We start from the raw sequence: 26,466 nt of genomic DNA on the forward strand, positions 1-26,466 counted from the left end.
CTTTAATTCAAAGAGTAGTAACATTGACATTTTAAGCAGTACTTCTAAAGTGTTCAAGTGAAAACATGAGATCTTCATACCAAGTAAGTTAAATTAAAACTCTAAGTAGTCTTTAAATTGCTCATTAAAAATCTTACATACACACCACTTGCCACCAAGGCACTCAGGCAAAGCCTTTCAATGAACCAGCCCAACTCCCTTCTGACCTAGATTCAGACACTTAAAGCTGTTGAAAAATGAACAGCAAATGTCATTTAAGAAAGAAGCATCCACTTGAGTAGGAAAGAGTTCATTTTTGAAAATTACTTAAGAGGAGCACATAGAGACAAAGGATTTCATATTTGATATTACTATCACCACAGCTCTGGCATATTTCAATTTGACTTCGATACCCGCAACTGCTGCTGTTTTACTACCAAGACATGGCTGTCCTTCGCTTTCACTTGCCTACGAAGCCAAGTAAAAGTCCTAGACCACCAAGGTAATGCGTGCTTGAAATAAGTCCCCTAACATGGAAGAAATACGGTGATTGCAATGAATCCCAGAGAGACAACTGGGTTTTGACAAAAGCCCTGGATCTGTCCAGCAGGAAGACCTGGAGAAAAGAGTGAAAGTCATCATTTCCAAATTCTGACATCCCCTTGGTGCCATCTTTCAGGGTTTGGGGGCAGGAGACAACCAGAGATAGAGGCGGTGTGGACTGAACTGCTCATGTTGTTCGTATCCATGAAAGCCTTCACTGGTAGACCTATTTACTAGTACCCATTCTGAACAGCAAAGAGGCTTCCTTGCTGGTGTCGGTGAAGAATACTGCCAAAGAACAAGCAGATCTGTCTTGGAGGAAAGTATAACCAGAATGCTCTATGAGGCAAGGATGGCAAGACCTTGTCCTACAACCTTTGGACATGTCACCGAGATAGACCGGTCCCTAGGAAAGACCATCGTGCCTGGTAGAGTGAAAGGACAGCAAAGAAGAGGAGAACCCTGGGCCCGGTGGACTGCAGGGCGGCTGCAGCAATGGGCTTGAGCAGGATACCAGTGTTGTGGTTGGCACAGGACAGGGCGGTGTTTCGTTCTCTTGGACATAGACTGGCTGCCAGTCAGAACGGACTCAACGGCACCCGTCAGACGGCACTGACTCGGTAACCACCACAATACTTTGAAGGCAAAGTGGATTATCATTCCAGTCTCTGAATATAAAAATAGCAGAATCAAAGGGAATTGATTATAATGCAATGTAACTGGATTATTCATGAAACAAAATCCTAGGAAACAAAGTAATAGAGAATTGGGAAATAGAATCAACATGATTCCAATTTACTAAAATCCTGATTCATGAAACCAAAAGTGGTCAGTGGTGGGAACTTTCCCGCTGCCCCAGCACAGCACAAACAGAAGGCAAAAGGCAGCAGCAGAATGTCAGAGGAGCCGATTAAGCCGGGCTGAGGAGTACTACTTCAGAAGTGGAAAAGGCATACAGGCACCAACCGAAAATGGCTAGGTCCTTTCAGCAAGGTCAAAAATGAACTGCCATGGAGACGGTTCCTAATCTCTCCATTACCCGATAATCACCATGTACCTCTCACAACACAGTCACACGGTGGCTAAAAGTACATCCAACCAAGTCCTGTCCACTCTTCTACAGTCTGCAGAATGGAGAGAAAACGCAAAGAAGTGGATGGTGAGAAAAACCTCAGGCTTTCTACAAGCATTCATTTGGTCGCCTCAAACAAAAACTTGCCACCTGCAGGTCGATTTGGACTCAGAAGGACCTTATAGGACCAGGTAGAACTGCCCCTGTGGGTTTCCGAAGGTATCATTTTTTTAATACTTTTATTGGGGGCTCTTACATCTCTTATCAAAATCCATACATTCATCCAGTGTGTCAAGCACAAATGCTACCATCATCATTTTCAAAGCATTCTCTTCCCACTTGAGCCCCTGATATCAGCTCCCATTTCTCCCCCTCCCTCTCCCCACCCTCCCTCATGAACCCTTGATAAGTTATAGATTATTATTTCCATCCCTTACATCATCCTCCATCACCCCTCACCCACTTTTCCGTTATCTATCCCCCTGGGAGGAAGTTCTAGTTGATCCTTGTGATCCATTCCCCCTTTCTCCCCACACCCTTCCCTAATCCTCCTGTTTCTCTACTCCCCTTGTTGCCCTGAGGGGTTCCTCTATCCGGGAGCCCCTGTGGCACGGGCTCTCATCTGTAGCAGGGTGCATGCTCTGTCGCTTCCCATTTGTCTTTCCAGAAGTAGAAAGCACTGTCTTTCTCTCCTGCAGCAGCTGCTGGTTGTCCACTGCTGACTGTGGTTAGAACGCAGCATGTACCCACTACCCCAATTATATGCGGGGCCCCTGGAGTCAAACAGTTGAATCGCACTTGGCATGTAGTTTTGATCTTCAAGTTGAAACTATGGTCACTGGTTTGGAGAAAGGACTCATAGCTTTCTTCAGGTTCCTCAAGAGGTTGATGATCGCAGAAGAGGACATACTCTTAGAAATAAGCATTTTAAATAGAGGCCATTTTTTTAACCCAATGAGCGTTTTCCGGGAAGAAAAGGATACGATGGAAAGCAGACTGCTGAACTCTGCTGGGTTGGTTGTTTTCTGTGCAGGGGGCCCAACAGAGAAGGGAGAAACGGCTGAAAAAGAGCTTGTTCACCAAACCATGAAACCTGCCGGGAGGCTGCTTCAGCTCAGAGGAGATGTCTTTTCTATTTCTCAGAATGGCACATCTCTCTCCTATCTGAGTGCCCACGGAACGCTCTGCCTGGAGGGAGGATTGGTTTTTAATTTGTAAACAGATGGACTAGTGGCATCCCCAGGACTTACAGTGTTTTCAAAGCACAAAGCCATAAGAGGCTGTGCCAGTTCCAATAACCCCAGATGATCACGGATAAACGGAAAGGTGTTTGCAGGGAGATTTGTAGTAGAAACGATCGAAACAGTGGAAATAGCTGATAATTAGGGCATTTCCTTGTCACCATGAGTTTGAACTTCATAAAAGGCCACGTAGGGTTATGATGCTATTTTAAGCAAGCAACGCAGAGGATGAACTGGAGGAAAGGCAAGACCGTAAATGTGAACCAGCCCAGGAGGAGGTTCTCCCAATAATCCAAACCAACCTTAAGGAGAGTCCAAACCCAGCCACCAGAGGCAGAATGGAAACACACACACACACACACACACACACACACACACACACACTCAATGCCTGGACATAAAAGAATACATGACTATGTGATACAAAGTGTAAAGGTGTAAGAATAAGGGAAAGAATAGAGAATAAATATCACTGTTGGCAACAGAATGAATAGATGTGTTTGGCTTGGTTGTGTGTGTGTGTGTGTGTGTGTGTGTGAGAGAGAGAGAGAGAGAGAGAGAGAGAGAGAGAGAGAGAGAGAGAGAGAGAGAGAGAGAGAGAGAATTAAAACACACGCTATATGGTTCCTGGGAATACAGCATTTTACTGCTGGACCCAGTCCTTTGCAGACTTCGCTCAGCCCTCACCAGCTAGGTTTTCCTCCAAATCATCCCAATGCTTCAGGCCAGATCAGAACCAAATCACACCTACCACTACCCATGCAACCCATTCTGATTCAAAGTGGCCCTATGTAGGCTTTATAGTAGCGCAGGTGGAACTACCCCCCCCCCCGGGTTTCCAAGGGAAGGCCATACACCTTTACCGAAGCCGACAGCCTCGTCTTTCTCCTGTACCATTAGGGCTCCTTCTCACTCAAGCCACAAAAGGTCAAATCTCTTGTGGTTCTACCAGTATCCCTCTCGGTCTTTATTTAACTTGTTGTGATTCAGTGAGAGTTTATAGAGTGCATTGATTTTCCGTTCACCGACCCGCACACATCCTGTCCCCTGACACTGATGGCAATCCCCACAACGTAACAGAAAGGCTTTCCACCTCCTCCCTTCTTCCTCCGCTCCTCTTCCCTTAGTTCTTCTTCCCTACTCTTCCTGCCTCTGGGCTTCCTTCTGGGGAAAGTGCTGCCCTTTTAATCGACTAGGATGCACTGTTCTAAGGAATATGTGCCACTTGGCTAAAAATGGGGCCCATGTGCTTTGTTCCGAGTCTGAAGGGTATCGAGCAACCATGGTTTCAAGGGTTCCACCCACTCTCTGAGGGCAGTAAGTCTACTCTTTCTTATTACTATGAGTCTTACTGCACATTCTCCTTCCGCTCAGTCTAGGTCCATTGATTGTGAGACTTTTCAGATTACGCAACAGCGGTCCCGGGCACCATCTAGTTCTGCTGGTCTCAGGTCAAAGGGTGTGTGCAATGCATGTGTGTGGTGCTTTCTTTAGTCCTTGGGATAAACTACTTTCTTAACACCTGTAATTTTCTTCACTCTTATTTGATCCAGACAGAGACCCATAACTGCACCTTCGATGGCTGCCCATGAGCTTTTGAGACTTCAGTCACTATTGACCAAAGTAGGATCTAGAATATTTTGTTTGTGAACTCTACGATGCCAATTGCCCTTGGTGTCCCTCGAGACAATGATCCTGAGTCCCCAGGCCCAGACATGTACTTCTTCAAGGTTATCGCCAGGACATATTTATAACTTTGCCTCTTGAATGCTCTAACATATTCATGACTATATTAAAAATTCCATGGGAAAATTCCATGTCCTTTCATTCCAATTGTCTACAAATTTTGTAAAGCTCTCTCTTAGAAGGATCAGTCAAAAAGTACTGCTATAAAATCACAGAAACCTTTATTAAACACAACTATCACATTTTGAAGTTACGTGAGCAGCTATCTAAGGTTCAACTACTGAGATGTCCTCAGCCAGAGGAAAATCTAAAGACATATGGAAGCAATTGGTTCCATAGACTAACGAGCCATGCAAACATCAGTATCTGCAACTCTTGAGACCAGAAGAACTAGATGGGGCCTGCTACGATTGCCAACTTCTCTGTAAAAGACCACACCAGGAGGTTCTGGATAATGGGGGGAAACTGTAGAGGAAATCTAAAAATCATGAAAGAGACCATGTGTAAGACCTAAGAAAGACCATGCTTACCTGTTAGATAGAGACTGATAGAGTCCAAGACTATGGCCCTAAGTCATCCATCAGGTCTGAAACTCTGCTCATCTCTGTGTTAGAATACTCAACTATTTAAAATAAAAAGGTACCATTTACCCAAGAACCAAAAGGTCAGAGGATTACTGTATATACTCAAGTATAAGCTGACCCAAATATCAGCCGAGGTGCCTAATTTTACCACAAAAAACTGCATTTAAAATGTTCTGAAAAACTAGGAGGGTAAGTGAAAGGTGTGGGGAGAAAGGGGGAACTGATCACAAGGATCGACATATAACTCCCTCCCAGGGGGACAGACAACAGAAAGGTTGGTGCAGGAAGACATTGGTCAGTGTAAGACATGAAAAAATAATAATTTATGAATTATCAAGGGTTTGTGAGGGGGAGGGGGGGAAACGAGGAGCTGATACCAAGGGCTCAAATAGAAAGAAAATGTTTTGAAAATGATGATGGCAACATATGTCCAAATGTGCTTGACACAATGGCTGATGCATGGATTGTGCTAAGAACTGGATGAGCGAGCCCCCAACAAAATGATAAAAATAAAAATGGGAGACCAGTCCCTGGAGAAGGACTTGATAAAAGCAGAGGGTCGGTGAAAAAGAGAAAGACCGCTCAATGAGATGGCTTGGCATTCTGGCTGCAACAATGGCCTCCACGTAACAACTGTGACGATGGCACGGACTGGGCTGTGCACCCTCGGATCACTAGGCCTCAACTGACTAGGCAGCACCCAACAACCACCTGTCCTGGAGTAGATCACCAAGTCTTTCTCCCTGGGAGTTCCTGGGCAGGTTGAACCACCAACCCTGTCTGCGAGCAGTCGAAGTCAGTTTGCACCAGGAGGGTGCCTTTCTATGTGCACACTATTGTAGCGAGGGACCTGGAGCCGATCCCTGCTCACATGGACTCCATGGACAATAGAACAAAACTCCCTCACTGAGATGGTTAAGGTACATTGTGTCAACCTGGTCGATAAACACATGTGGGGTTAATTGAAGGGTGGAGAGATAAATGGGTCGGTGAGCCTTGCCTTTCTATTTCTCTGGTCTCTTGCTTTGTGATGGTCCGACCAGAGTGCAGCTGCCTTAGCCAGTTCCCTGCTTCAGCTGGCAAGGCTCACTTCCTGCAAGATATCCCTGAGGAGAAGCCACATGGGCCTACCCCGATGCAGTCCTGGATGCTGGAGCAGCCATGTAGAGACTGCAAGCGCTGAGATGCTTACACGCTACTGACTTAGCTTTCCTCATGTAGTCGGAGTCATAATGTGTGTTTTGTGAGATGGAGGAGGACTTTGTGGATTGGTGTCAGACATATGGGCTAATGTTGGACTTAAGGGTTTGGACAGCACTGGGTTGGGATGTTTTCTTAATGTTCACATATACTTTATATAAAACAACGTTCTGAAAAACTCAGCTTATACACAAGTAGGAGGGGGTGAAACAGGAAACACAGGGAATAATGATAGTACATCGAGGGGATTTCAATGGATGAGTTGAAAGAAAATGTGTGTAAATTGTTAAATGCAAAGTGGTGATCTGCTCTCTAAAAACTCACCTAATTTTATATATATATATATATATATATATATGAAAATATGCCTTGGAGTGGGGGGTGGGAGTTGAAGCTGGGACTTCTTGACTTACAGCCCACCTAGGCTTATAGACTTCTGAAGGCAGTGCTCCCATCTCTCCAGCATTTCTCTGAAGAATGCTGTGCTCTTTGATTTAAACCACATCAAAACGGAAATCTGAGCATCCTTGAGAGACTCAAATCATGTTCTTTTTCAATATTTTTTTTTAAATTTGAGGTACAAAAGGGAAATCTAAAGTGGCAAATCACTTTTACAGGGTTCATGGGGTAATATTTTCCAATGAATTTCTTGTAGGATAGCTGACTAGGCAGCACCAAACAACCACCTGTCCTGGAGTAGATCACCAAGTCTTTCTCCCTGGGAGAAAGTGCTCATAGTGAGCAGGTGCATGGTTGTGATGGGGAAAAATATCTTCTAAGTGTAAATAAATGAGATCTGCATATACGGAAGAATATGCCATAATCGTGGATAGGAAGGCTTAATATGTGAAATGTCAATATTACCCCCAAAAGTTTATAAATATATTGCTAAATCCTGATACAATTTCAACAATATTCTTTAATGAAATGAAAATTTTTTAAAAAAAGAAAAGATCAACTTTATATTAAAAGGGAATCAGATGCAGATAAGCATAAGCAAAGAATTACTGCTGAAGAGAAGCAAGGTAGAAGACCTGATACTCCCTGATCTCAGACCCTACTACTGCACAACCAGAATAGTCAAAAACAGCCAGGTACTGAGACAATGAAAGACACAGAGGCCAATGGAACAGAATTGAGAATCCAGAAGTACATCTATCACCTATTGACAGTTGATTTTTGAAAAAGTTAAAAGCCAAATAAGTGGGGAAGAAAGATCTCTTTGACAAATGATGTTGGCAAAATTAGATAACAATTTTCGGAAAAATGAAACAAAATCTATACCTCACAGAATACGCAAAAGCTAACCCCAAATAAAAAACCTAAATATGAAACTTAAAACCATAAAGATTATGAAGTAAAATATAGTGACAACAGTTAAAGCTCTAATACGTGGCATAAATAAAATACTAAACTTTGCTTTAAAATGCATAAAGTAAAAAAGATAAACTAGAAAACTAGGATCTCATAAAAATTAACATTTATGTTCACCAAAAGACATTGTCAAAAGAATTTTTAAAAAGAACCTACGTGGGGGAATGGGAATTTGTCTATGGTATATCCAACAAAGGCATGATCTTGAAAAAAATTTTATAGAAATCTTAAACACATTAACAACAAAAAGATAAATAATCAAGTAGAAAGTGGGCAAAGGATGTGAACAGATAATTTCACCAAAGAAGATATTCAGGTATCTAACAAATGCATATAAATATGTGCATGATCATTAGCCATTAGAGAGATACAGAGCAAAATAATGAGGAGATACTATCTCACTTCAGCATTAATGGCAGTGAGCAAAACAAAAACAGAAAAACAGCAAATGCTGTTGTGGAGACTGGAACTGCTAATGGACTGCCAACTGGTACACACAGTACAAAAAATTAAATGATTCTTCATTAAAATGCTGGGGGGGAAAGGCCATTCAATCCAAGAACCTCACTGCTAGGTAGATACACAGCCTGGTGAAATGATGAGCTTTCTGACACACATAGACATCTGCCCATCATTGTAGCATTATTCACAATAGCAGAAAGATGGAAACACCCCAAAGGTTCATCAACAGGTGAATGGACAAACAAACAATGTACAAACATACAATAGAATACTCCACACAACCAAGAATAATGAACTCATGACACATCTCAACACAGAAGAATCTGCAGGACATCATGCTGAAAGAAATAAAGTACACCCCAAAGGACAACTATTGTATGAGATCCCTATTGTTTAAAGAAGTCGGGAACAGGCTTGAACCCAGAAATAAATAGTATTTGATGGTTACCAGGGACTAGAAAGCGAGAGGGGGGGATCACAACTAGGTAGTAAATAAGAGCTCATTCTGGGGAAGGAGAAGGCAATGCACACTCTGGGAGCAGGCAGCACCATGTGACCAAGGCAAGGGAAGCCCATGAGAGACAGACAAGGATAAATGGCACTGGTGGCAAATGCTCCAACATATACAGCCAGGGGACGACAATAACTAGCAGTAATTTGTGAACAGAGACAGAGAACACTGTAACCTTTCCAAAGTTTGTATTATGAAAGTCTGTAAACACAAATTATTACTTAATTCACCTGCATAAATTTCAGGAGAAAGTATGGTAGAGATTTTCTCCCCTGGCACTAAATTTGAATGAAAGCTTGCCGGGAGGATTTATGGAAACATGCCTTCCTATGCCACCCGCTTCAGTCCTGATGGAACTATCTGTGTCTAGTGTGCTGTCTTTTTAAAATAACTTTCTTTTATTCTGAACTTTCTTTTATTTTAGAGACATTTTCTCAGCCTTAGAGATTTCTAGAAAGAGAAATTAATGCATCATTTTAACACTATGTGGGTTGTATTAATTTTTTTTATTGCTGCTATCATAAACTAGCACAAACTTAGTGGCTTTCAGCAATACAAATCCATGACAGTTCTGGAAGAAGTCCAAGTGGGTCTTGCTGAGCTAAAATGCAAGTGTTGACAATGCTGTGCCTGCTTCAGACTCTAGAGAGGAGGAAGTTTCCTTTCCAGATTTAGAGGTCTCCCATATTCCTTGGCTCATGTCCACGTCTTCCAACTTCAAAGCTAGTAATAATAGATTGAATCCTATCATCTCTCTGTTCTCTCTTGTCTTTCTTACTTTTCCACTTTTAAGAACTCTTGTGAGTACATTGGATCCACCTGGGTAATGCAGGCTATGATCTCTGATACGATCTCCACCTGGGTAATGCAGAATACGAAGGTCCGTTGATTAGCAGATGCCATTCTCCTTTGCTGTATAACGTAACATTCACTGATGCTGGGAATTAGGGTCGTTGTTGCTAGGTACCTTCCCATCAACCCTGATTCAGTCACCCTTGACAACCGAAGGAAACACTGCCCACCGTGGCCACAGCCATTGCTGTTGGAGTCCAGTGTTGCAGCCATTGTGCCAACTCATCTCATTGAAGATCATCCTCTTGTCCACTCACCTTGTACTTTACCAAGCATGATGTTCTTCTCCAGGGATTGGTCCCTCCTGTTAAAATATCCCACACGCGTCAGACATAGCCTCACTAACCTTGATTCTAAGGACTATCCTGGCTGTGCTTCTTCCAAGATAGATGTGTTCATTCTTCTGACAGTCCCTGACACATTCAGGATTCTTTATCAATGCTGTAATTCAAAAGCATCGGTTCGACTTTAGTCTTCCTCACACACTGCCCCGATTGGTGATTGAAAACGCCACGCCTTGAGTTATGCACACCTTAGCCTCAAGGTACATTTATGGTTTTCAACACTTTTAAGAAGATTTTGCACCATAGTTGCCCGATGTAATATGTTGATTTCTTGATGGTGGCGTCCATGAGAATCGATTGTGGATCTAAGTAAGATTAAATTCTTGACAACTTCTATCCTTTCTCCAGTTTCTATCATGCTGTTTATTGATCTAGTGATGAGGATCTTTGTTTTCCTTTCTGTTGATGTGGAATCCACACCTAAGTCTATGGCTGTTTGTTTTTTTTTTTTAAGTTTCACCATCAAGTGCCTGAAACCTCTTTGCTTTCAGCATGAAAGGCTGTTCATAAGTCTTGCTCCAATCTCAGAGCCGTGTTCTTCGTCATAGACTCACTGTTGATTCTTGGATTATTCCCTCAGCATGGAACAATGCAACACTTACCTGATTTTAAGGCTCCACAGTGTCCCCTTGTTCTGACCGAAGACCTGCTTTGCCCCATGGTCTGCGTACACAGCACAACTAAGTGTGCTGGGTTCTCCTTCCTCTCAATATGTTATCCATACTTTCCTCGGAGCCACACACTTGAATGTCTTTACAAAGTCAATAGAGCACCGATAACCATCTTTCTGTGGTTCTCTGATTTCACCCCAGATACATCCCATCAGCAATACTATCTTGCATTTTATTTTTTTTAGGTTTAAAAAAAACATATTATTAGAGGCTCATACAACTCTTATCACAATCCATCCATACATCAATTGTGTAAAGCACATTTGGAAGTTCATTGCCCTCATCATTCTCAAAACATTTGCTCTCCACTTAAACTCCTGGCATCAGCTCCTCATTTTCCCCCTCCCTCCCTGCTTCCCCCTCCCTCATGAACCCTTGATAATTTATAAATGATTATTTTGTCATATCTTGCCCTGTCCAACGTCTCCCTTCACCCACTTTTCTGTTGTTCATCCCCCAGGGAGGAGGTCACATGTAGATCCTTGTAACTGGTTCCCCCTTTCCAACCCACCCTCCCTTTACCCTCCCAGTATTGCCACTCACACCCCTGGTCCTGAAGGTATCGTCTGTCCTGGATTCTCTGCGTTTCCAGTTCCTATCTGTACCAGTGTACATCCTCTGGTCTAGTCAGACTTGCAAGAATTGGGATCATGATAGTGTATGTGTGTGTGGGTGGGGGGGTGGGGAGAGAATTTAGGAACCAGAGGAAAGTTGTATGTTTCATCGTTGCTACATTGCACCCTGACTGGCTGGTCTCCTCCCAAAGTCCCTTCTGTAAGGGGATGTATAAATGGGTTTTGGGTCTCCACTCCACATTCTCCCCCTAATTCACTGCGATAAGATTTTTTGTTCTGATGATGCCTGATACCTGATCCCTTTGACACCTCGTGATCGCACAGGCTGGTGTGCTTCTTTAATGTGGGCTTTGTTGCTTCTGAGCTAGATGGCCGCTTATTTACCTTCAAGCCTTTAAGACCCCAGACACTATACCTTTTGACAGCTGGGCACTATCAGCTTTCTTCGCCACATTTGCTTATGCACCCATTTGTCTTCAGTGATCTTATCAGGAAGGTGAGCACACAATGAAATGATTTTTTTTTTGTTCTTTGATGCCTGATAACTGATCCCTTCAGCACTTCATGGTCACACAGGTTGGTGTGCTTCTTCCATGAGGGCTTTGTTGCTTCTGAGCTAGATGGCCGCTTGTTTACCTTCAAGCCTTTAAGCGCCCAGACGCTTTATCTTTTGATAGCCGGGTATCATCAGCTTTCTTCACCACATTTGCTTATTTATCCACTTTGCCTTCAGCAGTTGTGTCGGGAAGATGAGCATCATAGAATGCCAATTTAATAGAAGAAAGTATTCTTGCATTGAGGGAGTACTTGAGTGGAGGCCCAATGTCCATCTGCTACCTTAATACTAAACCTATAAATATATGCACATAGATTCATTTCCCCATCCTCATATGTAAATATATTTGCATACGTACATGTCTTTATCTAGACCTCTATAAATGCCCTTTGTCTCCCAGCTCTTTCATCTATTTCCCTTGACTTTCCTCCTGTCCCACTATCATGCTCAGTCCCCACAAGGGTTTCAGCAATTCCTCTTGGTTACATTACCCCTGATATGCCCAACCAGGCCTCCCACACCCTCCTCACCACCGATTTGGATCACTTGTTGTTCCCTTGTCCCTGGGTTTATTAACACCACTACGCCCCCCCCACCCCCACTTCCCACTCTCCCATGTATCCCTGGAACTGTCGGTCCTGTTGTTTTCTCCTCCAGATTGTTCATCCAGCCTATCTTATTTAGACAGACCTGCAGAGATAATAACATGCACAAAAACAAGACAGAGCAAAACCAAGCAACAATACAAAACAAAACAAAACAACAACAAACCAAAAGAACAAAACAAAACACAATAAGAAAGAAAAGCTTGTAGTTAGCTCAAGGATCGTTTGTTGGCCTTTAGGAGTGTTTTCCAGTCTAGTCTGTTGGGGCACCATGCCCTGGCCCCAAAGTCCACCTTCAGCATTCCCTGGTGACCTCACTGCTCCATTTCCTTGCTGTTCTGTTGCCCCCTTAGTGTTTTGCCTCGGTGTGGTGGGATCAGATCAGGCACAATTCCCACACTGTGTCTCTGGTGTTGTCCCTGTAGGGCTATGGGTCAGTGAGGTATGCCATGTCTCATAGTGGGGCCGGGTATCTTGCATTCTTTATTATTTTCTGAATCTGACTTGAATTTCTGTCAATATCCTGTGAATGTACTGCTGAAACTGTGTTTGTTGTTGTTTTAATTATCCTTTTCAAAGTTTAACATGGGTATAATATTAATGATGTTGTTCAATAATTTCTATATTTACTGGGTCACCTTTTGGGGGGAATGGGCAAAAAGGTGATGTCTTTTAATTAGCTGGTCAGGTATGTGTCTTCCAAATTTTTTAGTATAGAGATGGGTGTGTACCTCCAGCACAGTATCTGCTTGCTGAAACATTGTATATGCTTGCTGAAACATTGTATCTGCTTGCTGAAACTACATTTCAGTTGGTAGTCTGTCAATTCCTCAATCTTTGTTTTTTGGACAATGCTTTCAGTGAAGCCTGGATTTTTTTTCCCTTCAATACCATTGGCACTTAGTCAAATGCTGCCTCCTAAAATGGCTGAGCATCAACCAAGTGTTTTTGATATCGAGACTTGTGTAATCCTTCCGTCCTCTTTCAATGCTTCCTGAGTCATCCAGGATTGCGATCATAATGTCCTTCAATAGTGAAACTCCAAGGCTCGAGTGCTTTCTTCAATCCTTTCAACTTGAGAAATGTTGAGTGTACTCGTCCCTTTTGGTTTTCTAACTCCATTTCTTTGCACATTTCATTCTACTTCAATCTGCCTTCGGAAGCCACTCTTTGATATCTTCGGTTTCTGGCCTTTTATTCATCACTTCTTTTCTGCACTTTAAAGCATGTCTCTTCTGACATCCAATTCGGTCTTTTCTTTCTTTCCTGTCTTGCTAATGAGCTTCTGCTTTCTTTGTGTATTATATTCTTGACGTTATCCCACAAGTCATCTGTCGACATCTTCTAAGGAGAAAGTATGTGTTATCATTTATTTTTCAATCCGTAAATGTAATATACACAAAGTGTCAGATTCTTCACAAAAGTTATGGTCTCCTTAGCCTCTGAAGCTTGGCTTTGGGATATTGGAAGTGAGGTGGGAAGGGCCTCTTTCATTTATGGCTAAGAAGTGGTGTGCTGATAAACATTTAACAACCAGCGACGGCAACACGAGGGGGAGGGAAGTTGATGTGTCACATGCACCCGTCTTTATGGTGTAAATATGTTCCCCCACCATGATTTATGTCAAGTTACCAACATGAAGTCAAATCGCCCATAGAAATTCTCAACATTTAACAATCTGCTCTCACAAGTCATCACAAGGAGGTCATACCATACCACTACAAGTACATAAAGCATCAACTTACTCTAGTATAGGATTTCAGGTTGGAACTAGAGCATCCAAATTTTCCTGTTGCCCACTGGGCGCCAGTGGCATAATCAGATGCTAAAGGGCTGACCTCCCTCCTGCATGTTAAGGATCCAAAAAACAGCTGCAAATCCTGGCAGGAAATCCAGTTCCCTCTCCTCTCAGGATATACTGTACTCAATGTCATATCCACCAATGGTGACCATTCAATTTGGGATTCATTGACCACTCCAATGACATGCCCCCCTCCCCCCCCCCCCGGGAGAACAAAAACTGTAAGGCATGGTAGGTGAAGCCCTGGGCTACACAAAGGCCAAGCTAGAGGCTCTCAGGGTGGCAATAGGCTGTTCACAGATTCTACTTGGCTAAGAATTCCTGGGCAGGGGTCATTTGCCCTGGAGGGTGGTGCCCATGTGTGTGCGTGCTGTGTATCTGAAGGAATAAAGGCTCCATAAGCACAGCCATTACCACTCCCCTTGCCCACTGGCATGCTGGCAGTGGGAAGCGCACAACTTCTAAATGCTTTAATGTCCATATTTCTGTGATCTGACACCAAATCTCAAACAGGCTCACATTCAGTAAGTAAAGCTGAGGATGCCTATCTCCCAGGAAGAGCTAAGTCACGGGGCAGCACAGGCTAAACAGCCAGAGAAACCAAGTCTTTGGTCAGGTGAGAAGAGGGTGGACCTTCTCTGGTAAGATAGAGTAGATTAGTGCTCCTAAAACTTGTCCATGCACAAGAATCCCCTGGGTACCTTGTTAAAATGCAGGTTCTAATTCGGAAGTTGTAAAGTGTTTAAATCTAAATGTCCAGCAAACTCTCAGTGCATGTTCATGCTGACAGTCCAAGAATTATTTTTGAAAAGCAAGGGTCTAACTATCAACTAAAAGCCCTACAGTGCTACAAATGATTAAACAATGTATGACTAACTGAAGAGTTAGTGGCTTGAACACACCCAGGAGTGACTCAGGGTACAGTGCTGGTGGTCTACTTCCAGAAATGAACTATTGAAAACCCAACTCTGACACGCATGTGTCACCAGGAGTCAATTTATTTTAAAGATGGCAACTAACAACAACCACCTAACAATCAAAGCCCCCGCCCCCCCAGTGGTGAAAATGACTAAGTGCTTCACTGCTAACTGAAAGGTTAGACGTTTGAGTCCACTCAGAGGCACCTTGGAATAAAGGCCTGGAAATCTACTTCCAAAAATCCACCACTGAAAATCCTAGGGAGGACAGTTCTCCCATGCTACACATGGAGTCACCATGAGTTGGAATTGACTCAATGGAAACCAGTTTAACAATAGCCATTCTCACCCGCATCTCTCACTTGTCAGTGTATTTGTACCAACAATCATTATAATCACCACATTAGAGAAGGCCATCCAATCAGGAGTTTTGTGTCTAATGTCTAGTCTTATGGTATAACTTGAAAAGGGAGGTAGGAGGCGGCTATTACTCAATGTTAATGACAACATGTCCACGCATGAACTGAATGCAACAACAATAACAAAAACTCACTGCCATCAAGTTGATTCCAACTCATAGTATGGAATAGAACTGTCCCTGTGGGCTTCTGAAGCTATAAATTAAAAAAAAATTTTTTTAGCTATAAATTTTTACCAGAGCAGCAAGCTTATTGGGTTCAAACGGCTTAGTTTTCAATTAGTAGCAAAATATACAAACCATTATACCACCAGGGCCCCTTACTAACTGACCATAATGAATGACTTTTAGGGTAAGAAATTGCCACTCAAACATTTGTCAAGGTGTGCCAGCCTCTGATTTCAGTCCCCGGTGATCTCGCAATGACTCTCTCTGTTCCAATGAAATGCTGAAAGACTCGGCTTTGGGAAAAGAGCATGTCTTCCACATGCACACGGCCAATGTGTGAACCTTCATTTGAAGGAGAAAATGGGGGCAGTGGTAAACTTGTATGAAAAAAGAAGGCTGGCTAATAGAGAAGCAGAAAGGGGAGAGAAGGAAAGACCAAAGAGCAGAGACTTCCAGCAAGATGGTGGACTCGGCAGATGAGCTACTTAGACCCTTCACAACAAAGACAGGAAAGGTCAAGTGAAGCAGGTACCAAGGATGATGCTGGAACTCTGTGCTTCACAGCAAAGGATAGAGAAGTCGACTGAATACCAAGTAGGAGAAAAACAAAAGCAGTGAGTGATGAGATAGACACCGCGAGGCAGCCACTTTGAACTTTTATGAGAGCATTCTATGACAGGAGCCTGTAATCCGCTCCACTAAACCAAGAATCCGTTCCACGAAACCAAGAATCCACTCCACTAAACCAAGAATCCACTCCACAAAACCAATAATCCACTCCACAAAACCAATAATCCACTCCACGAAACCAATAATCCACTCTACTAAACCAAGAACCCACTCCACTAAACCAAGAATCCACTCCACTAAACCAATAATCCACTCCACTAAACCAAGAACCCACTCCACTAAACCAAGAACCCACTCCACTAAACCAAGAATCCACTCCACTAAACCAAGAATCCACACAACTAAACCAAGAATCCGCTCCACTAAACCAAGACAATACAAATGCCCATGCCAGAAGGGACAATCTTCCCCTTGTTCCTCACACCCTCCTGCTGGTCAGAAGTGTGGCCAGCACCACCCTTACCTATCCAGCAGCAAGGCACAGCTCCCTCTGTGCAGTCTCTGCTCCATCTGAAGTTGGAGGCATGGCCTCGTCGATCCAATGTCTAGTGTTATGGTATAACTTGAAAGGGGGAGTGGGGCATGCTATTATTCACTGTTTGTCACAATATGTTCAGCGACCGTTAGGACATAGTAATCACCAGGCTTGGTAAAGTTCAGGGACAGGGCAGAAGAAAAGACCTCAACAAGATGGATTGACACAATGGCCGCAACAATGGGCTTGAACATTAAAACAATTTTAATGCAGGATCAGGCAGTATTTCATTCTATTGCACATAGGGTCACGATGTGTTGAACCCAACTCCACAGCACCTACCAACAATACAAACCCCGTGATGAGCTCTAGCAGAATGTAGTCACCTCCACGAAATGATCTATTGAAAGAAACGGACTTCAGGGGTGTGGTCTGCTTCAAATATAAGTGGATTTGGAGAAAAGCTTCCTTAATTTTTGCTGGGTGTCGATCCTGCATCTGTTTTCCTGTTCTTTGGATTTCAGCCCTCGGTCTACTGTTTGTCTGCTGATCCTGGGAGTCATCAACAGTCTGCACTTTACCGGCCAAACATGAATTCATCCACCTCCGTGTCCAGAAGCCTGCTCTCTCACCTGTTAATATTGACTTTATCAACTCTACAGCTCCTTGCCGCAATAAACACACACATCACAGAAGAATCAAAATCAATACCTTAACCCCAAATCTCCAATAATTAGAAAAAGAGCAGCAAAATGTGTCTATCCCATGAAAAGAAATAATAAAAATTAGAGCAGAATAATAAATGAATCAGAAACCGAAAAACAACAGAAAGAATCAATAAGGCTAGAAGTTGGCTCTTTGAAAAGATTAATAAAAGCAGCAAACAACTGAGAAATTTATAAAACAAGACACACATATCATGGATATGAAAATAAATGGCTGACATCACAACAGATCCAAATGAAATAAAAAGGATAAAAAAATACTATGAAGAATAGTACTCCAATAAATTTGAAAACCTGGACAAATTTCTAGAAACAACCTACCTAAACTGACATGGACTGAAGGAGAAAATTTGCACATGGCCCTAACAAAAGTAAACAATGGACAAAGTGATCTGCTCTCCCAGCCAATGAGAGAGCACCTCAAACGAGGGGCGGGCTCACCTACTGGCATTCATTCCTTAAGCTATTGACTTTGTCTTCAATATCTTTTACAGGTAAAACCATTGGTTGCTTGGTAACCAGGTTTATATTCTGGCCTACCCTGAATCTTGAAAATAATGGACAGAACCTCTGGAATTCGAGAAAAAGGGAGAAATGAGAAGAAGGCAGGAAGCAAAAGAACAAAGGGAAGAAAAATGACGCTTCCTTGTCTTAAAGCTGCAACAGATATCACACACGGTAGTCGGCATCATGAATCAGCTCGCCCCTCTCAAACTTCCACCACCTCAAATCTACCACAGCATCGGACTTCGAGGAAAACTGGAATAAGACTGGGGATGAAACAACATTACATTCTTTTTTCTTCTGTCAGATGAGCATTTCTAAAAACAATTTTCCCAAGCTCCAGAGAGACCATCAAAACTAAAAGCATCACTGAGAGGTTGAGAATCGATCATGTCACTAATACTTTTTGTTCTTTTTGTTATCAGTAGAGAAAGCAGATGTGCCTCTGATTCTGGAATGTGTGAATCCAAATATGGAAAAGTGTCACTGGTCATCACTCATGGTGTGGCCTTCTCAGGTAATCACTCACCTGAGAAAATAAGGCAGTCTGGTAACGAAAACTCTCAGCCCACACCAGTTAGCCTAGGATCGAACTCTATCCTTCTGCTTCCTGGCTGGGTGCACTTGGAGTAGCTACTTACCCCAATGTCCATTTAGTCACTTGTAAAATTAAGGAATAATAGTGTCAGTTCCACAGGGCTATTCTGAGGGTAGCAGTGTATGCCCTTGGCTCCTAAAAGAAAGGGCAGAGCCCAGCCCCTGGTGCCTCAAAAGAAAGACCTGAGACCTACTTCTGAAAACTCAGCGACCGAAAGCCTTACGAAGCACAGTTCTACTCTGATGCTCACAGGCTGGCCATGAGTCAGAGTGAATTCAGTGGCACCTGCTTTGCTTGGTTTGGTATTGTGAAAGGTTAAATGAGTTAGTGGACGGACGGACAGTGTCAGGGGAGAACCTGACCTTCGCAGAGTAAGCTGGCAGTACATGTTAGCAAAACTGCTTCTCAGTCATCCTACCTTCTCTCGCTGAATGGCCTTCATTTTTTGGATGTCAGCTTCCTCGGCTGCCTTCCTCAGCCTCACGGATTCTTCTCTTTTTAGCTAATTGCATTGAGATTACAGAGGACAAAAACCAGTTACCACGTTTCAGTCGGAACCTCTGAGATTCAAAATTATGATGAAAGGCAAATGATAGCAGTTTGTGCTATACCTCACCATGATTACAGGTTATTACTTCAAGACATTAAGGTCATAGAGGACAAGTAGGTTATATGGATCTCTTTGTCCATAAAATTTTCTCTGCTTTTCTTTCTCTATCTCGGAGCGACAGTCTCTTTATCTCTTTCTCTCTGCCAATCTCCCTTTATCCCAGTCAGCAGAGGGGTGAGAGGTGGATAATTTTTTTCCCTGATTATAAAAATGTTTACAAATGCTCCTGATTTGTTCAAAGAAACAATCACTGAGCATCTTAATTATTTATTCAATACTTCCATGACTGTTGTGGGGCAAGCAATGTACTACACATGCTTGGAACTAAAATACTAAGTCCTGAGTCGGGAATGGCTGCAATTAGCAAGAAAGAAGAAGCAAGCACTGATTTAGTCAGGTGCGCTGCTGACAAACCAGGGCAGCACCATACCACATTAAGGGAATTGTAGGTAGTCCTCTTGTCACGTCTTCCTTCCTTTTGTTTCTTTGGTTTTTCAGGGGGTTGGGGGGTTGGGGGGAGATGGGGGGGGCTGCAGTTGTTTGAAAGGCTTCGTGCTTTCAGTTAAGTGCTATGTCATTTCACAGTTTCTTGCAAGTACGAGTACTCAAATTCCTTGCCAGAATTAAACGCAGAGAGATGGATTCTGACCTTTTGCTGGTATTTAGATTGCAGCAGTTGGAGTTGTTGTTTCTGCCTCACTTCAGCTTCTGATTGGCTTCCACCTGGGGGGGGGGAAGGCAGGAAGGAGAAAAATGAAAATGAAGCTGAAATGTCAGCCATCAGAAACTAATTAATACATGATCAGTCTACGACATGATTTTCTTTAATATATTTATGCTGCTAGAAATAAAAGCATAGCCAGTCTTCTTAATAAGACATTAAAAGTTATAATTAGTTAAAAGAGGAAGAGTTGATGGAAAGATGAGGTCAAGCTTCTAATTGAAGAGAATGATCTTACTAAAGTTTTCACTTACATTGAAATCATACTTGAAGGGACATGCTAATCTATAAGAAATATATCTGTCTTCTAGATGGTAGAGCCTTTATACTGCTTGCATAGGACGATTCCTTAATGTGTTAAACATGATCAATGGTACTTAAATTGTGCTTCTTCTTTAACTCTACTGTGTTTGAGTTGCAAAACTTAGGACGCCCTCAGGAATCTTATCATTGGACAAGTGTGTAATCATTGTAGCCTAGAATTTTTAAAGCATAGTGAAAATTGTCTAGTTAGTAGTTCACTATAAAACCATAATATTTGTTCTTTCTTTGGGTGTTCAAGAAAAAAAGATGGATGCTAGATTGTTTGCTCTCTCTCTGGAACCTAAAATAATTTGGGACCAGTACTCCTCACAGCTTGACAATCATCTAAGAATTACTATTTATGAATTTTTCTCGGTGTTTATATAATCTTTGTGTGCCTATTACAAAGATTCCTCTGAAGTAATTCTCTGGTGTTTTGGTCTCTAAAAGTGTCAGCTCTATGAAAGATTCATTCTCACAGATGATACATTAATATAATTTACACTCACTATAGTTCTGATAATTGACCTGGTAAAGATACCAGGGGGGATTTCCTCTGATTTCCAAAGCCTACATAAGGCCTGTTTGGTTTTAGCCCTCCAGTCTCTGTTACAGAGAAATAGGAGAGTATGGGAGAATCAGTGTGGATTGTGGAAGTGTTCATCAAATATTACAGTCACTTTCAGTGTCACCTAGATATAATAGATGGAGAAGTAGGGAAGAGATGATAATAAAAGACAGGGAGAAAGCCAGATTTCTAAACATTTGAAACTCATTCTTGGTTATCTTTATTAATTCCTAGCACCTTCTCTCACACACATACTTGACCACATAACATAGTTCCGAATCCTGAAAGAGGTGATTGGCTCCCTAAACAGTATATGCAAAGGAGGTAACAAATCTAATTAGGGAACTTCAATCAAAAAGCCAACTTCAGCCTCTACAGGGGTTTGGGTAGGTCAAGAGATAGTTGCCAGAGAGCCAACTCTGACTCATGGCAACCCCATGTGTGTCAGAGTAGAACTGGATTCCATAAGATTTATAAAATGACTGCTCTTTAGGAAGTCGAGTATCAGGTCGTTGTTCCGAGGAAACTCCAGATGGATTCAAACTTCCCATCCTTCATTCAAGCGAGTGCAGTGAGTGCATTAGACATTTGAACCACACGAGAGTATGAACAGCTCCAAGCAAGGGAGAAATATGGACACCTTCCTATGGATTCCATTGTGTGTATGTTTGGGTGGAGAAGAAGGAGCCTTCATTTCAAAATGAGTATGAGCAGCTTAATGAAAATCACTTGGAAAGTCCCATCTGTGTCCCCAAGAGATCAAGGGATTCAATGGACCGTGCCGGGGGAAATCAAAACATAAAAGTACTTGACTGTGACCAGTTGACTACTCAGATGGGTGATCAGGAAAATGTACTGCCAGGCAACTGGCCTATATGCCAGGTTTAATGAAAATAAAAGTCTCATAAGTCAGTGTTTCTTACATTCTAGGGTAAGTTACATGGAAGAAAATGTCATTCTCAAGTCATCTTATAGGGATTTGTGCATGAAGGCCACTAAAGGAACAATGGATTTCAGTAAACCCAAAAGAAACAATGGTGACATCAAGACCTCACAACAGGATGTTAGTCACCTTTCTGAGTCCCAGTGTTCTAATTGGTTAGATGAATAGAACTAATTGCCATAGGGTTTGACAACCATAGGGCTAGCAACAATTTGCATGAGGCTGTTGTAAGGTGTCATCAAATCTGTTTTAACTCATAGTGACCCTATGTCAAACAAAATTAAATACTGCCCAGTTCTGTCATGCTTCACAAATGCTGTTAGGCTTGAGTTCGTTGTTTCAGCCACTGTGTCACCTGACTACAGGTCTTCCTCTTTTTCCTGGACCCTTTACCACGCAAGATGTCCTTTTCCCAGGACCTCGATCCTCCTGACGACAACTACTGTTCAAACTACATCAGGGAAAAAATCTCACTATTTTTGCATCTAAGGAACATTCCGGTTGTACTTCTTCCAACACAGATTTGTTCCTTCTTCTGGAAGTCCACAATATATTCATAATTATTTGTCGACACCATATTTAAAATTCACCCATTTTCTGCTTATTCTCTGTCCAAAGATCATTCCTTAGTACTTTTTGTAAGGATGGTCAAGTTTTCAAAAATTCCTTTAATTTCTCCTTATCTGGACATGCCTTTATTTCTTCCTTTGCATTTGAAGGGTAATTTTGTTGGGTAAAAGATTCTTGGTTGGCAACTTTTTATTGCAGAGTTTTATATGTGTCATTAGATGCGTCTTGCCTACTTGGAGGGGAAAAACTGAGAGCTTAGTTTTAGTGCTTCCCTTTGAGGGTAACAATCTTTTTCCTGGGTGATCTTAGGGTTCTTTCTGTGTCTTTGTTATTTGAAAGTTTGATTATGGTAAAAAATTAAAGTTTTCTTTTGAGGATATATGCAGCTTGGGTTGTTTTCAGCCTCTTGAATGGTTATTTTTCTACTTCCATGATGCTAAAGTTTTCTTCAAGCAGTTCTTGAACTATTTTCTCTGTAGTTTGTTTGTTTCTTCACTTTCTAAAATTCCTATCAGGCATAAGTTATTCATCTTTTAAATGTCCCACATAATTATTAGACTTCCTTGCATTATTTTGCTCTTTTTATAGATTGTTCTTGTCATAGATTGGTATCAAAAGATTTGTCTTCAAGCTTCGAGCTCACTAATTCAACCTTCTACTGCTTTGCTCTTTCAAAGTGCTATCTAATTCTTTTTTTAATATTAATCTTTTATACTTCTATTTGCTGTTTTTGTATGGCTTATAATTTTTTACTTATTTTTGTTATATTGCTCATACAGTGTTTTCTTGAGTTCTTCTAATGTTATTGTTTTTTTTCCATAGCTTCCTCAATCTTTTTCTCCATCTCTTGAAAGTACTTAAAAGTCATTCTATTGAATTATTTTTCTGGTATTTCCAATGCCTTTTATTTCTCAGGAGGGTCTTTTGGCTCTGTATATTGTTCATTCATTTGTACCATTCTGTCTTATTTCTTTATATGAACTGAAGTCATTTGTTGTCTTCGAGACATTGTTTTTATTAAATTTTTTTTATATTTGTTGATCAGCTGTTAATGGAGTGTGTAGTGCCCCTTGCCCAGTAGTTGAAACTGTTAAGAGATATGAGTTGTTGGGTCAGGTAGGGCCATTTGGCTTCATCAGGTAAATCAATAAAGGAATAATAAAAACACACACCAAAAAATGAGCAAATAAACAAATGGAAATATCACAAACACACACACACACACACCCCAGAGTCAGTAAGTCCACAGTACATATTTATCAGGTTCCACCCAGAATGCACACAGTAGGAGTACAATCACGGATGTATAAGGGTTTGAGGTGGTGGATTTTCTAGTACACAGAGGATTGGTGGGAGTTAAGGATGGATCCATCCCCCACTGTGTCCTGTGCCTCTCCACTGGAGGTTTATCAAAACAACAAGGGGGCGGTAGGAGGGGGAGGCAGAAAATTAACAAAACCCAAAGATAGAAATAGCTCCTCCTGTTTTATCAAGCCTCCAACCTAAAAGCTAACTTCTGTAGTTGTCAAGGTGTGTGGATGTTAGAGAAGGTTCAACCCTTCTTGTGGATATGCTGGTAATGTATCAAAAGAAAGACAGAAAAACAAAAATCCTAGCCAAGCCTCCAGCTATGCAGCTGGCATTTCCAGTTGGCATTCCAGGAAATCAGATCTTCCATTGGAGTTGAGGGCCAGGGCTGAGTAGATCACAGAGTGCTGCTGCCATACATATGAATGGATGGCCTATGCTTCCTTTGGGCAGCAGGGAGCTGTGAGGAACTTGGGATGATCCAGTCCCCACCGTAGTTTGCCTCCTGTGCTGTGTGCCAGTCCCATTTGACCCACCCGTCTTTGAGACTGGACGCCCAGACTCAGGGATATGGAAGAACTTGTGAAACCAGACAATGGTTGCACTAGGTTGGGGTCTGGTTACTCCTCCATTTATACAGCAGGTGTGGGGAGGATAGGGAGGGATTGACCTTCATCGTCTGGTGCCAGAGATTGCTGTGAATGGTGAGAGTTACTGTTTTAACTAATAATTGGTCAGCAGAGAACTCACTTGATCTCTTTAACGTGGGTTTCATTCTTTAATGTTCTCTGTTGGTGTTTGGCTCGCTTATCTTTCTTTCCTCACAGATTCGGGCTTCACGTTTTCCATCTGTATCTGTTTTTTCACATCTCTGTTACAGAAGGCCAGTGCCACACATATAAGGCTACCTGGGCCACCATATTTGCTGGAAGTCCTGCATCAATCCTTGTGTAGTAGTCCTTATTCATTGTCCTACTTTGATATGCATATAAGGCCATTGGAAATACCACAACTTGGGTCAGGTGTGCATTAGTCTTCAAAGTACATCTTTGCTCAGTGATACTTTAAAGAAATCTTAGGCAGCAGATATGCCAATGTAATGTTGTAATGATCTGATGCTTCCATGAATGCCAATTATGGATCCAGGAAAAATGAAATCCTTGACAACATCAATCTTTTCTCCATTCATTTTGATGTTTTTATTAGTCCACTGTGATCGTTTTGATGTGCTTTTCTTACAATGAGTTAGCACCCATCCTAAAGATTATGCCCTTTGATCTTCATCAGCAAACATTGCAAATCCTCCTCTTCAAGTAAGGTTTTGTCATCTGCATGTTATAGTTCAATAATAAGCTTTTCTTTAGTCTTGATACCATGTTCTCTGCACTATTGCAGCTTCTCCAATTATTCATTTAGCATATAAATTGAATAAGTATGGTAGAACGATATACCCACGGTGCATACCTTTCTTGGTTGTAAACCATTCAACATTCCCTTACATTTGAAGGACTGCCTCTTAATCTATGTATAGGTATCACAAAAGCACAATTACAGTGTTCTGGAATTCCCATTCTTCACAATGCTATGGTCCTCACAATCAAATGCCTTGGCATAATCATTAAAACACAAGTAAACACCGTTCTGATATTCTTTGCTTTCGGCCAAGAGTCGTCTGGTGTCAGTAATGAAATCCCTTGACTCATGTTCTTTTTTCAATCAGATTTTAATTTCTAGCAGCTCCCTGTCGATGTAGTACTGCAACCATTTTTTAAATTATCCTCAGAAAATTTTCACTTGCAGGGGATGATTTCCACATTCTGTTTGGTCACCTTTCTTTGGAATAGGCTTAACATGGATCTCTTCACGTTGGCTGGTCAGATGGCTGTCTTCCAAATGTCCTGGCACAGAATAGTGGGCACCTCCAATGCTGCATCTATCAGCGTCAACATTTCAGGTGGCATTCTGTCGATGCCTGGCACCTTGCTTTTCAGCAGTGCCTTCAGAACATTCAGGATTTTTTTTTCCTTTATACCACTTATTTTTTATCACATGCTACCTCTTGAAATGGTTGAATATCAACCAATTTTCTTTTGGCACAGTGATTGTTATCCATCCCATCCATACTCTTTTTAAAAAAAATAGTTTTTAAGAAAAAATAGTTTTGTTGGCACATAACTCAAATATAAAATTCAATGGTTTGAATATACTACAAAGTATGGATCAATCATCACCACAATCAATTTTAGAAAAGGTTGTTCATTTTTGTCCTTTTAACGGTTTTATTGACATATAATTACATAATTCGTGTATCATACAATTCAATGGTCCAAATATATGAAAAAGAGTTGCTCAACCATCATCACAATCAATTTTAGAATCCCTCCAATATCCTTCTGATGCTTCCTGCATCATTCAATATTTTGCCTAGAGAATCCTTCACGGTTTCATCTTGGGCTTGGATTTTTCTTCAGTTCTTTAAGCTTGAGAAATGCTGAAAGTGTTCTTCCCTTTACATTTCTTAACTCCAGGTCTTTGTATGTTTTATTACAGCATTTACTTTGTCTCACCCAGCTGCTCTTAAAAATCTTTTGTTCCACTCTTTCACTTCATCATTTCTTCCCTTTGCTTTTAGCTACTCCACATCAAGAGCAATTTTCATAGTCTCTTCTGACATCCAACCTGGTCTTTTCTTTCCTGTCTTTTTAATGGGGTATATAAAGTGCTGGATCCTGTATGTAATAGGTACTCAGTAAATAAAAGTGATTATTATTACAATTTAAGCTCAGTGTAGGAGTATCTGAGTTGTGAAATCAATAATTTTGGCTGATAACTAGTTTGAAGTTCAAGTCTACCCAGAGAGGCCACAGGGGAAAGACCTAGTGGGGTGTTTCCCAAGCTGGAAAGCTCTGTGGAACACAGCTTGACCCTGACATGTCTAAGGTCGCCCACTGA

General features: G+C 41.7%; 1 protein-coding gene across 2 annotated transcripts in view; it reads right to left on the reverse strand.

Annotated features, from left to right (window-relative positions):
* The window catches only part of EPSTI1 (epithelial stromal interaction 1), a 152,081-nt gene that overhangs the window by 100,499 nt on the left and 25,116 nt on the right, over nucleotides 1-26,466 (reverse strand). For both annotated transcript variants that reach the window (XM_075563031.1, XM_075563030.1), the window contains exons 4-5: nucleotides 19,751-19,824; nucleotides 18,910-18,993 (exon numbers count right to left, since the gene is read on the reverse strand). In XM_075563031.1, coding sequence (XP_075419146.1) covers nucleotides 18,910-18,993; nucleotides 19,751-19,824 — 158 coding nt within the window. The remainder of the gene's footprint in view (nucleotides 1-18,909; nucleotides 18,994-19,750; nucleotides 19,825-26,466) is intronic.

This window comes from Tenrec ecaudatus, chromosome 11 (genome assembly GCF_050624435.1).
Source record: "Tenrec ecaudatus isolate mTenEca1 chromosome 11, mTenEca1.hap1, whole genome shotgun sequence".
NCBI classification, from domain to species: domain Eukaryota; kingdom Metazoa; phylum Chordata; class Mammalia; order Afrosoricida; family Tenrecidae; genus Tenrec; species Tenrec ecaudatus.